The sequence below is a fragment of the Temnothorax curvispinosus genome, unplaced genomic scaffold (genome assembly GCF_003070985.1).
Source record: "Temnothorax curvispinosus isolate PA1 unplaced genomic scaffold, ASM307098v1 QBEX01005330.1, whole genome shotgun sequence".
NCBI classification, from domain to species: Eukaryota; Metazoa; Arthropoda; class Insecta; order Hymenoptera; family Formicidae; genus Temnothorax; species Temnothorax curvispinosus.
The window spans coordinates 75,591-89,712 of record NW_020215110.1 but is presented as its reverse complement, the minus strand read 5'-3'; the positions used below and the strand labels follow the sequence as shown (position 1 = coordinate 89,712).

At 36.8% G+C, this 14,122-nt stretch overlaps 2 protein-coding genes across 2 annotated transcripts in view; one reads left to right on the top strand and one right to left on the bottom strand.

Annotated features, from left to right (window-relative positions):
• The first annotated feature begins 52 nt into the window (after positions 1–52).
• LOC112454786 (chitin synthase chs-2-like) lies at positions 53–10,474 on the top strand. The gene is made up of 18 exons (XM_025016373.1): positions 53–436; positions 995–1,233; positions 1,706–2,008; positions 2,297–2,527; positions 2,792–3,022; positions 3,369–3,793; positions 3,880–4,156; positions 4,363–4,637; positions 4,877–5,087; positions 5,403–5,650; positions 6,476–6,668; positions 6,736–6,890; positions 7,243–7,542; positions 7,735–7,964; positions 8,170–8,551; positions 8,956–9,132; positions 9,398–9,556; positions 9,836–10,474. The coding sequence occupies exons 1-18, from the start codon at positions 219–221 to the stop codon at positions 10,112–10,114; spliced, it is 4,533 nt and encodes a 1,510-aa protein (XP_024872141.1). The 5' UTR covers positions 53–218; the 3' UTR covers positions 10,115–10,474.
• Positions 10,475–10,574: 100 nt separating this feature from the next.
• LOC112454787 (BRCA1-associated protein) overlaps positions 10,575–14,122 on the bottom strand; it is a 4,311-nt gene continuing 763 nt past the window's right edge. Inside the window, exons 3-6 of the mRNA XM_025016374.1 lie at positions 13,916–14,105; positions 13,300–13,618; positions 12,617–13,041; positions 10,575–12,427 (exon numbers count right to left, since the gene is read on the bottom strand). Of these exons, the coding sequence (XP_024872142.1) occupies positions 12,056–12,427; positions 12,617–13,041; positions 13,300–13,618; positions 13,916–14,105 (1,306 nt within the window). The 3' untranslated portion in view covers positions 10,575–12,055. The remainder of the gene's footprint in view (positions 12,428–12,616; positions 13,042–13,299; positions 13,619–13,915; positions 14,106–14,122) is intronic.

Here is a 14,122-nt window from a genome sequence, read left to right as displayed (position 1 = left end):
GTTTATAAATATGTAACACATTCTCCTCGAGCTAGAACGTTATATGTGTAATACGAAGAAGTCTGTTAAATGACTTGGTTCCATAATATGGGCGTCATAATGTCGCATAATATAACTATACAGCACACTTGTACGGCAAGCGCGTATCCGGAAATGTGTATTACGGTACTCCACATTCCGACGTGGTCCTAATTATATAAATCTTATCTAACCTTATCATGGAACCGATGATAATACTTTGTCGATCGATGACGCATCTACCACATGTACCGCAGGCATATAATATATCAATTTCGGCGGTTGTCGCGATCGTAAGCTGTCGCAAGATTTCGGCAAATATGTTGCCGATAAACCGAGGAAACGAACCGAGGATTAGCGTCTTTGACACGTACTATGACGACAGCAGCTCTGAATTCGATGAAACTGAAGAAGAGAGGTATGTGTTTAGAGAATTAGAAAATTCAATGTCTTTAGTGAATTCGGCTAGACACGCACTAGTGCGTGTACTACTGAATTCGCTATTATAATTTTCTTTTTTAGTGAGGGCGGGGGGATTTTTTACTTGTTGTTAGTTTCACCTTTACATTTTTGTTTTGCCATCTGTTCTAAAATTATGGTATCTTGAAAGAAAGAGAGAGAATGTTTCGATTACGTGTATTTTGTATCTGTCATAAAGAGTAGATGACGTGAAATGACTGAACGAATGAATCTTGTGTTTCTATGAAATGCATTCTTTTTTTGCAAAATGAACACGTGTTGTTGAGGAAAAAGAAAAGGAATAAGGATATAAGATGTAAGAAATAAAATCATGCGCGAAACAATGTATAAAAATGTAAAAAGAGATGTAGTAGAAAGATGTAGAAAACTGAGGAAGGAAAATAATTACATATAAGAGAGAGAGAGAGAGAGATGAGATAATAGTAAGCCAAATAGTGCTGCGTACTACTGAAGAATGAAAAGCTCGCAAACACATAAAACATATCGTGCCTTTTAGTTCGCAGAAAGACGTTCCGCCGTGGGACGCGTTCGAATGTCTTCCTCCTCCACCAGAAAGTGGATCTATGCGAAATAACAGGTTTTTCGAGATCGTTATTTGGATCTTAAAGCTGTTCATTTATGGATTGTTATTTACTATCGTTTTATGCAGCGGCATCGCGTCTAAATTAGCTGTTCTATTGGCCACCGCGCAGCTACGAAAGAATGAATCGTTGCTCTCTTATAATCGTAATCTAGGTAAGATTTCAATTTAGAGTAAACAACACTAAACAAAAGTTTTAAATATTTGCACACAAATATTCTTATATCCTAAAGTACGGACTGCCAAGTTTCCAAATTTGGCAGTTTAAAAATTTTGAAATTTTAACATGCAGAGGCAGCAGGTTGCGCAATCTATAATTATAGAGACGATATTAAATTAAATATTCAAATCTAAGGAGAGATGATGGAGACGTGACTTGGACTTGAGAATTTACAATTGAGCAGGGGATTGATCTTTCATTTCTTTTATTTAAAAGAGACATATTATATTATCTTATCGCTTATCGTTTATCACACGTTATCAATCAAGTGTCATAGTATTAGGTATAGTGTTATACGTTAGCGAAAAGGAAAAAGGGGGAAATTTTTCCTTATCCATATACGTAATATTAAATTTACAATATTAAATCCTTTTACGCAAAACACTTCCGGATTCCTTTACATATAGAGAAGGAGGAGCTGGAGGCGCTTTTTACCGAACACACGCAGGATGACCGTATAAAATGGACGTGGTGTCTGATTTTCATATTTCTCGTGCCGGAATGCCTCGGAGTGTTGAATACTTTGTGGCACTATCTATTCAAGGGGAAACCAAGAATGCCAAAGAAACGAAACATTCTGCTCATGATTCTGCTGGACACGCTCCACACGATCGGTTTAGTCTTGTTGACTTTTGTCATTCTACCGGAAATCGGTGCGGTACAAGGCGCCGCCATTTTCTGTTGCCTATGTTTCGTCCCAGGATTGTTGAGTAAGTGCGTAACTACGTGCCGAGAGCAATAGAAGGCAACTTTTTTTTTACTTTAACTTGCCGTTGCTATTATACACACACACGCGCGCACACACACACACACACACACGTATAATATACGTATTGTATATGTATAATACAATTGATTGACGCTCGATTCAAATAAACGAGCTTTCGGAAATAGACTGCTTTCGTTCCTACGTGTACAACGATATTCCGCGGTAATTAAGAATTCGCACGTGTTATATATGTATAATATAAATACCGACGATGATTAAAATTTAATAGATCTACTTTCGCGAAATAAATCAAGTCAAAATGTATCGGCAAGCAAATTAAGATTGCTAAAAATTGTTGACGCACTGGCATTGACCGCCCAAGTTAGCGGAATGTTGTGGCCTTTGATCCTTAATATCGAGCACGACGTCGACGCAACGTTGATGTGGCTTTCTCCCGTTGCTCTTGTCTTATGCTCGAGTCGCTGGTGGAGCAACTTTGTGTCGTCCCACAGCAACATCGGTACGTATATATTGATCACGTCACGTATATGTAAGTAGGTAGATAGGTCCTAAGGCCGTCTCGTGTAAAGAAAAAGAGAAAAATGGGGGGGTTGGGGGAGGAGGGAGAGAGAGTAAGATGAGAAATTATATAAGGTGCGCATCTTGTCGGCAAAATCTCGAAAATACCTTTGAATATTTATTTCAAATATCCTTTTTCTTTTCGCGAGTGTTTTTACTGCGAGAGAACCAATTTAGTTTATTATAATTTAGATGATTAAAACAGGTCTAGTGCGATTCTTATTCCGTGCGAAAGAAGATCTTCAATCAGGCCAGCACGTCGTACAAGGATATGTCTCCCTTTGGAGGATATTCATTTTCATCACGGGTGCTCTCGTTGTTAACGTATGCGAAGGAATAGATGCCAGAAGCTTTTTCTCACCGAGATTCACTATCCCTACACCCCTTTATATCTTTGCCATTCAAGCTGCTTGCGCCATGATGATGTATCAGTCTTGTAAGTTGAAATGGCCACACAACAAAATGTACATGTATTATAAAACTAAAAAAATAATACATAAAAAGATGAAAGTGCGGCAAGCCTTTTGTCCATGAGGCTTACTTACACGTAGATCCAGACCGCGCAAAAATCTGAAAGTAACCAACAACACGTACTGTGTTTCAAAAGAACGTCGTTGGATAAGAACGATGCGAGAGTATCCTGCTGCAGTCTTTACCTCTGTTCTACATATGATATATAATTTGATCATTTTTTTAATATTTTATTTTTCTTCAAGTATACACAAGTTCAAGAGCATATGACTTTCAATCTTCAAATCTTGATCTCTTTGACAACTTTTCAGGTAAATTCGCTTACAGAACTCATATGCACCAGTTTGGTTTCGCATTTCCAACGACACTGGCTAGTCTGGGAGCGGTGTGTTTGATTGTGACATTGTGCAACAATAAGGACATCTTTCGCAACGTTACAACGGACTATCTTTTCTTCGAGGACGTCCTGTTTGGAAATTGGGACGACGTTCTTTCCAGCTGGTACATTTGGTTCTGGCTTACATGGCTGATGTCGCAGATATGGATCACGATGCACCTATGGACCACCGAAAACGAAAGACTGGCGCTAGCTGAAAGAATTTTCTCCATCATCACTTACGATTCGCTTATGATTGACCAATGTTTAGCTTTAAATAGAAGGACGCAGAATGAAAATATCGATCGAGACGCACGGATCCACGCGCGCGAGGAGAAGCACAAAGATGCTCCACTTGCAGTAAAGAGATTAACTTGGAGTTGATTCATCTATTTATTTATCATCACACGTACATACATTTATTATTGCACGTAATTGAATTTCAGAATGGTGACCCAAGACTCGAAGCTACCGATATTAGCTTGGACGTTGGAAGAATCGAACGAGACCTTGACAAAGATGATCCGGAGGATATGACGACGATCGATAAACATAAAGATCGAGTGACGAGGATTTACGCGTGCGCTACAATGTGGCACGAAGAGAAGAACGAAATGAATCATTTGGTAGGCAGTATTCTGCGATTGGACAAGGACCAGTGTGCGATACGCGTCACGCAGAGATATTACAAGGTTCACATCGAGGACTATTACGAATTGGAAAGTGAGTCGCGATCGTCACAGACAATATATTATGATTAAAAGATTAAAGAGCGGACGGATTTATCGTAATGATAACGTACAAGTCACAAATTTTGCGAGACGTAGTTTTTGAAAATATTTTCGAAAAATTTAGCGAGCGAATAGCCATAAAGAAAATTATTCAATACATTTGTTGAATAAATGTTGTACTTGTGCTTTTGAAATCAGCACACATTTTCTTCGACGATGCATTTTGCTGCATGCACGGCTGCGTTGATTTGTGTACGCACGATGAAAATGAGACGCAAGTCAATCAATATGTGATTACGCTGGTGGAGACGGTCCAAAAAAATGTGGAGAACTTGTGCATGCGTTCTTTGCCGCCTACTAAATATCCGACGCCTTACGGGGGTCGTCTTGTGTGGACGTTGCCAGGAAAAACTAAATTGGTAGTTCACCTGAAGGATAAAAACAAGATTAGACACAGAAAACGGTGGAGTCAAGTATGAGAAATAAACGTATGCCTGATCAAGTCGTTCTCTAATAAAAATTTGATGAAACGTTGCACACGCGCATATATGTGTAATGCATTTCAGATCAAGTCAATATATTGTACATGTAATATATGATTTATATATAAACGCGAATAAGCATATCATTAAACCTTTATTAGAGACAACGTTACGTAAGTAAAGTTTCAAAGGAAAATATCCGAGCGAAACATTTTGTTTCATTTTTTCAGGTCATGTATATGTATTATCTTTTGGGCTATCGTCTAATGGGACTACCGATCGACGTAGATCGGAAAGAGACTATTGCCGAGAACACGTACATTCTTACATTGGACGGAGATATCGACTTTCGACCGGCCGCGGTTAAAGTTCTGGTGGATCTGATGAAAAAGGATAGAGATCTTGGTGCCGCGTGTGGGCGAATACATCCGGTCGGATTAGGTATGCGGTATATGCGGGTTGCGACAAATAAAAAATGTCAATCATCTCATAAAAGTGGGACGTAGAAAGAACGTATTGTTACATATAATTGTTGGTAACTGTGTGATTGAAGAAATCACACGATATCACAGTTTCACAGTTTCTTTATAACACGTAACCGATAGACGGAGAACGATGGACGAAGAAAAGTTTTAGTATATTTATTATTAAACAAACAGCTTTTGAGACTTTAAATTTCGTACAATTTTCTAATATACGGAAAAGAGATGGCTTTGTTTGAAGCTCTTGAGCGTTTTACACTGTTTGTTACTACAGGTCCAATGGTTTGGTTCCAAAAATTTGAATACGCTATTGGCCACTGGTTGCAAAAATCTACGGAACATACGATCGGTTGTGTTCTGTGCAGTCCTGGCTGTTTTTCGCTCTTTAGAGCGAAAGCGTTGAAGCAGCCTAACGTGATGGCGAAATATGCCACCAAGTCTACCGAAGCCAGGCATTACATTCAGTATGACCAAGGTGAGGATCGATGGCTCTGTACATTGCTTCTCCAAGTAGGTTCACGGGTAAGTCATGTGCGGTTTAAAATACCATGATATATCCATATAATATATTACCTATTTAGTAAGCAATATATTAAAAGTACAGACATCTTTCTCATAGATTTAAATTCCAACCAAAGCCATATATAAATGTTTTCGAAATGTCAATTTGCTCAAGTAGTGAGAAATATTTAACGTTAATATAGCTTAATTTTCAAGCTTAATCATCAAGTAACAAGTTGTATTGGATATGTGTATTAGATGCGCGTATATAGAGCAGAACGTTCAATTTTTGGACCGCGGTCACGTGACGAAATTTTCGTCGCGCGAGGATAATCATTGTCGCATCTCAAACTCTAATCTCGAAACGATATCTGACTGATTATTTTCCTGACGATTGATAAAATTTCATCTATTTATTATACACATGTATTATTCAGATCTATTTCTGAAGAATAAACACGTTAGTATTTAAATTAATGCTTATATATATATATATATTGGTTTTTAATACGACATATATATATATATAGAGGTATATATATATTTACAAAATTCTCTCCTTTTTCCTGCTCTCTTTAAAACCAGGCAAATCCAGGCATGAAAGATACAGATTGAAAAAAACAAAATAAAAATTTTAACGTGCACTAGCATTCGGAACTTGGTTGACGTTAAACACGTGTATTTTGTACGTCAGCAACCAGATTTGAATATTTTGGTTCTACAATAATATATATTTCACCATGCATGTCTGTGGTCATTCTTTTGAAAAATTAATCTTGTTGAAGGATATATTTTCTCACTAGTGTTATGTAGGTACAAAAATATTCAACTATTCGTTTCTACCAGGTCGAATATTCGGCAGCGAGTGATGCGTATACACATGCACCAGAAGTCTTTAGAGATTTCTACATTCAGCGACGCCGTTGGATTCCCTCCACTGTCGCAAATATTTTCGACTTGTTGATGACTTCTAAAGAGACGAGGAAGGTGAATAACGATATCTCGTGGCTGTACATTGCTTATCAATGGATTCTAATGGGTATGTAACATATATCCTAGTAGATAACATTTTAGTAATCTATTAAATCAATTATTATTTATTAAAGGGAGTACAATCCTGGGACCAGGTACAATATTTTTGATGCTGGTTGGCGCGTTTGTCGCCGCGTTTCATATCGACAATTGGACCAGTTTCTGGTACAATCTAATCCCAATTGGCGTGTTTGTCGGAGTTTGCTTCGTCTGTAAGGAGCGCATGCAGGTATGAAACTCGAATGCTGGTATCTCATAAAGATTTTGAGGATATTTGAAAAAGAAAAATTTATTTAGTCAGTAAATGTGGATTATAAAAAATTAATCAAAACAAGAATATATAAATGGCTTTGCAAATTGAGCTCGCTGTATTAGATGAATTTTATTTCAAATAGAGAAGGAGAGAGAGAGAGAGAGAGCAAGAAAATACAGCTGAAACCATTAGATTTAATGACTATAGGATACTTTCTACGACTGTGCTAGATTAATCGACGATTATATATTGCATATGAACATGTATACATTATACATTTATATACAACATCATCTATCGATAGTACATTCGTAGCGTGGGTTTACAGTTGATAGTAGCCGAGATTATCAGCGCTATATATGGCCTAGTGATGATAGTCGTCCTAGTAGGAATTATGTTGCAAATCGCCGAAGATGGATGGCTTGCACCCAGTAGTCTTCTCTTTTTCATTGTCGCGTGCCAAATGACAGTAGCTGGTCTGTTACACCCTCAGGAAGCGACTTGTTTACTGTGCGGTGTTATTTACTACATCACTGTGCCGTCTATGTACATGTTGTTAATTATCTTCTCCGTCTTCAACGTGCATAACGTTACATGGGGCACGCGTGATTCCAAGAAACCGAATGTCGTAAGTTTGCTATTCTCTAATTTTAATTTAATTCAGAGCAGATTGTACAAATTGTAAATAATACACTGTGGAAAATACGTGAAAGCGTAGTTCCTTAAAACATGTTTTGCCACTTGTTGCACGTGCGCGCACGTGCAGAATGTAATTGAAATAATTTGAAAAATAATCATGTTTAACGTACAACGTAAAAAGACTCTTCAAGATGAGCAGAGATCCGCAGCAATCAGCAATCTATCCGGGTTCGTGATAGGAAAGAGAAATAAGCAAGACAAAAATGAAAAAGGTACATTGGAGTTTTCCTTGGGGAATCTTCTCAAATGTGTTTGCTGTATTAATTCAGGAGTTAGTTATGAAGAGAAGCGATTGAATGAAATCAACGAGTCTCTACAACAGATGAACAAACGTCTCAACTTACTAGACAGGTTCGATGTGGACTTGATATTTACAGTTATTACGAAACTTGTAGTTGACGAAAATCATTGTTACACACTTGGCTTTACGTGCTTTTATTTATCGGACTCGTACTACGAGAGATTCGAATTATACAGATTAAATTATGTGTCTTATCTTACTCCCAAGGTGCGTTTCTATTCTACAACACAGATATAATTATTGATAATATTATAGATTACATACAATAAACATGGAAACTAACAACGTTGCCACATCATCTTCTAATGCTAATATGTACCCAAGACCATATTTCCCGATGGAGGAAACAATAGAAGAGGAAATGCATGAAGGAATCGAGTTACAACACATAACCGATAAAAGTGATGGAGAAAATGTGATCTACAAGGATGCCGATGATGACGAAAGTGACGTTCTGACGCAGGTGTCAGCAACCTCGAGTCAGGATCAGTCCAGTTTCCTCATTAGCCCTTACTGGCTTCAGGACGAAAGACTGCGAAGAGGTGTGGTGGATTTTCTATCGAACGATGAAGAAGAATTTTGGAAAGATCTGATTGGAAAATACTTGCGACCCATTGAAAGCGATGAAGAGAGTCAAGTGAGTCGAATATATCTTTAACTTGCAAAAAAAGACAGAGAAATAGACAAAGTAAAAGTAGTTGGTATTATAGAACGTCGCATACAGCTTGAGTGAAATAATAGATAGAAATAATAATAATAGAAAATAATAAAAAAAATATAAAAATAAAAATAATAAATAATAAATAATAATAATAGATAGAAATAACAAGAATAGAACTGCAAGACTACAATATGTAGGTATATTCACACACGTTACAGAAAAGAATCAAACATGTGCAATCTTTTGTTTTACGTTGTCGAACATTGAAGAACAACCATCCAGCATTTAATGTCATATTCTGAGATAATATTGAAATGATAATTTTCCGAGATATTTATTTTATTCTCTCCTTAATTTTTATATAATTATATTTCTTTTAGAACAAAATAACTCAGGAACTGATGAACTCTCGTGATGCGTATTTATCGAAATTCTTCATGTTAAATGCTTTGTTTGTACTAATCGTGTTCCTTATGCAGTTAAACAAAGATACCCTACATTTGCAATGGCCACTTGGAATGAAGTACAATGTTACATTCAATTCGGAAAGATTTGAGGTAAATATCTCAATAACAATATAATAATGATAATAATACGAACGTAATATAGTAACAGTGAGAACAATCCTATTATGCGTTTCATTAACAATAACTTTACATAGTTGTTATATTTAATAACGTTACACGTCAAACACGCGTCAACTTGCTTATACTTTGAAAGGCTTATTGTTTCAATTTAATACGTTAACGCTCAAGTATTAAAATTTGTTAAAATTGTGCAAGGGTAAAAAATTTTAAATTACATTTCAATTTCTTATATTAGGTACATTTAACGAAAGAATATTTAAGACTCGAGCCGATAGGATGCCTATTTATTGCCGCGTTCATCAGTATATTAGGTGTCCAGTTCTGCGCTATGCTAGTTCATCGATTCGTCACATTTTCCCATGTACTCGCCAATACAAAACTTCCTTGTACTAAGGTAATATTCAAAGAAAAAAAAACACATTAAACACCATAATATTAGGTACAACACGCTTTTCTTATCTTTTTCACACGCAAGTACATACGGTGAAAGATAAATTATACAATCTCTATGATTTTCCTCCTATGAAAGTAAATTTATTGAAGATTTGTTGAAAATACAAAACACAAGTTTACTTTAAGAGAAAGATAAGATAAAGAAGTTTACAGAAAATTAATTTTTCTTTCTATACGTAGTAATTCATATATGTATATTTCTCTCGCCTCATTTCTTCAGGTAACTTCTTCGGAAGATGGCGTTTTCGAAAAGCACGCTGATAAAATAGCGCAGACACTTCAACGCATGGCGGAGGACGACGTGATATTCGAACTTAGACGAAGTACCGTGACTTGTCCTAGCAAACAAAGTGTGCACAAATCAACGAAAAATTCGAAGGGATCGTTGAAGATATTGGGAAACTTTGAAAAACTATTTCGACGAAAGCTTCATGATCCAAGTTCAGGTATACGTGTTCTTAACGTGTTTAAAATTTTCATAAACTTTGTGTATCAATAGATCAGTGAGAATACTATTCAAATTATGGGAGAATCCTGGAGATTTTAAATTCAGAACGCACTCATCTTCTAAATTGTACATACATACATATATATCACGAGAGAAAAACAGGAAGAAAGAGAAAATATGGATACGGAAATTCAATCGCGTATATTGAGTATCGTGGATAAGCAACTAAACGACGTAGCGACATTGTTTCGATTTGGTGCTTTCAAACAGCTTCTATATAAAACAATGTCATATAATTCCAAATGGAATTATCGGTTTTTGCTTACGCTTGCTTTTATGGAAGAGGTAGTGTAATAAAAACATTTCTAGTGTTAAAATAAATAGTACGTAGCTAAGGTAACCACACGTGACAAAAGGGACGAACAAAATTTCGGAAAACAAAGTATGAAAAATTTGAATATTGGATACACGAGATAGCATGATGAACGTGTGTGATATGTTGTTTCGTTTCTTTTTGTACATTGCGTTTCAACTTTTAATCTTCTTTGCTCCCCTTCGACAAGGGAATAAAAATAAAAACACGGTATAAAATTTATTTATTATTACAGCTAATAATTGACGTTGGTTTTATTATTATCAAATATTTAATTTATGTTTTATCTTTTTTTTAACGTTAACATGTACTACGTGCTGTTAATTAAGCTTGTAGTTTTACGCGCGCACGCGTTTATATATTACATCTTTTACGCACGGACAAAGATGCTGCATTTGGGTATCAGCACTGACACACGTAATGCACGTGTAGTTTGCGTAAACATAAACTACATTAAAGCACCCATAAAACGTAAATGAATTATTTCAAGCAAAACGATTTACACTTGCCATTAAACAAGACGTTTACACATTATTACGACCGGGGTTGATAAAAAGTTGATGAAAACGCACGTGTTATTTAATGCAACACAATACGAGAATATATAGTTTTCGGATATATTTATAGAATTACGTGCAATACCCCGAGACGTGCATTAAATTAATCGTTTTTTCAAACAACAGTTAGATAGAGAGTAAACGTTCTATATTTCATATTATTTAACATTTTGACACCAGTGTTGGGAGTAACAATGTTATACATGTAAACACGCAAACACGCACGCACGCACCTACCCATACACACACACATACCCACCCACACTCACACTTTTACAAGTCAGTGCCAATGGCATTACGTATCACACTTGTGTTGGTACTTTTTATTTAATACTTTTTTCGAGTATCTCTCGTCTCGTTTGCAGGTTTATCACAACGCATGTCCTCGCAAATGCCGAAAAGTGCGTTTAACGCCTTTGAGCGGAGGCGATCAACAATTTTAGCAGAAAAAAGAAGGACACAGACTCAGAAATCATATGACATTTACGATGACGCTGATAATTTGAGATCCTCCTCGAATCAGGACCCTTTTCAACCAGGACAATCAAATCGTCATCAATTTCAATATGATAATCCAGGATTCAAGCGGGATGAAAATATATGAGATTTATGAAAAAAAACCAACTTTTTTTTAGATATAACGCAAGAAGAAAATTTATGCAACTTTTCACTTCTGACATCGTTATAAAAGACATTGTTAATAGAGATACGTGTATACCAATATAGTAAAAAATTACACAAGTTTCAATATTAAACGTACATTAATGTCAGCAAATGAAATAAAAAGGTAAACAACAATTTAGTAAAATCGTTGTAGCGAAATAATAGATTATTCTTCCTTCACATAAAACTGTAAAAATTAACTTCAATATCATCTCTTTTATATATAACGTTTTTTTCTTCATCATACGCGTTCTTGTAATCGATATTCAGAATATTGCGTTTTGCATATCCGTGACGAAGACATCTCAAACGTAGTTGAAAAAGATTCGAGTCTAAACAGATTGGAGAATTTAACGTAAAAGTGTTAATAATTTCATGTTCAATGATGTTTGATGAGAGTTAATGCCTCTTTTGACTTTTATATACTCGAGATCCTGACGATTTCCCATCTTTAGGGCTTGGAGGAATAACGATACGTCCGGCGGCAATCTCATTTCGATCGGCGGACTCATCGATTTGTTTTTGAGCATCAAGGAAAAACATGAGATCCCGGTTTTGCTCCTTCAAATTGGTGATCTCTGCTTCTTTGGTGGCCACGTCATCTTGCAATTTCTTGTATTTCGCCTGCCATGAAGTCTGGTTCAATTGTAGGGCCTTTCGCAAATCCTTTTCCTCCGACAATTCTGTTTGTATTTGTGCCAATTTGTTGGTGCAATGCTGCAGACGCTTATCAAGCGTCTGCTTGTCACGATTGAGCGTCGCGAATTGTTTCTGATAAAGTAAGAAGTATATATATACATATATGTATTTTTTTTTCTTTATGATGTAATTAAGAGTAGTACATTTGAAAAGAGTAGAACAGGAAGAGGGAGAAAGCGAAAGGAAATTCGGAAAAGAAAAGACGAGGTAATGTTCATTTTATTACTATTTTTAAGAATTATACCTTTAAGAATAACGTACCTTAAATTGTGAGTTTTCCTCGAGCACTTGGTCCAATTTATCTCTCAACTCGGTAATTTCTGCTATGGAGCGTTGCTCCGTACGATTGAGCCTCTCTTCATAGTATTGTCGTTGCGTTTCCAACTGTGATGTTAACAAATACGTGAACTCTAACTGCACCGAATCTACCTTATCCTCCACAGCGGCACCCTCGCTCTTGGTTGCCGAGCGACCACCTTCCACCATTTTACCATCTTTATCCTGCAGTAGCCGATGCACAAAATTGTCGCCTACGTAATCCCAGACGCGATTGTTGCCCAATTGCATCGCGTAGCAATGGTGCGTGTCTCGGTAGTGTTCAAATGCATGACCCTGATGATAACGTGAGCAGCCTACGTGACCGCAGATCAAGCAAATCCACAGTGCGTCCGTGCCGGTATCCGCAACTGAAGAGATCCACACAAAAACATATTAAAAGAGGCCTCAGAGTACGATAGAATATGTTTTGCCATCCATCTCCTTTCTCGGAAAGACCGAGAAATATGCCAATATACAATGCACGTGTACAATGCGGAATTTAATCGAACAATTTCAAGTGATTTTCTACAAATTCTCCTTTCCTTTTCTACAAGTGTATGTTAAATATTAAATTGGATTCTCTCAAGTTTAGTATAATAAGTCGGAGCAATTAGACCAACACTTGCCACATTTCATGCAACGACTATCCGCCAGTGGCTCTGGCGTTTGGGCGTATCGACAGATCGGACAGGATGTGTCACCCCATTTGACGAGGCAGCTGGAGTGGAAAGTATGGTTGCACAATATTGTCAGAATTCCATCGACACTCTCGTCCATTCTTTCGAGACAGACCGGACACGATGGCAACTCTGTGTGCCCGTTCAGAGGCATTCCATTGTCCCCTATTTCGACTCGAGATACAAACACCATGTGACAAACCACATCTGGTTCCAAAGAGTTATAGGGAGCACCGTTGAAAGTTTCGTAAAATTCGCTCGCTGCACTCTATAAAATGCCATAAAAGCTTACTTTTACTTTCGCGCTAACATGTTTTTAGTTGGTTACGTCTTTGTACAAAACTTGGCACGTTTATTCTATTATACCCTAAACTTGTGTATTTACAACCCTCTTTAAATGTTTAATCGATGTATACTTGATTATATACATAAAATGTTTGCTTTGAACCCCAACTTAATATACATATATGCGTATATAAATGTGGCCAACTTTTCCAACTTTTCCAACTTTACAAAAGCGTGAAAGTACACGATATCTCGTGCTCAAACATTTGTTCGCGCTCACCGACGATCTGAAGGTGATTAGAGCCATATACTGGTTTGGACTGCCGTCTTTGAGGATTCTAAAGTATTGTATGTCTTGATGACAAGCCGCTGTGAAAGTTAAAAGATCGTGGCAAGTCATTGTTGCCGGTACCGATAGGATACAGATAGTATGACTGCGATCCGCAGCGCAACGCATTTCAGTCAGTTCACTGTAATGAAAAAAAAA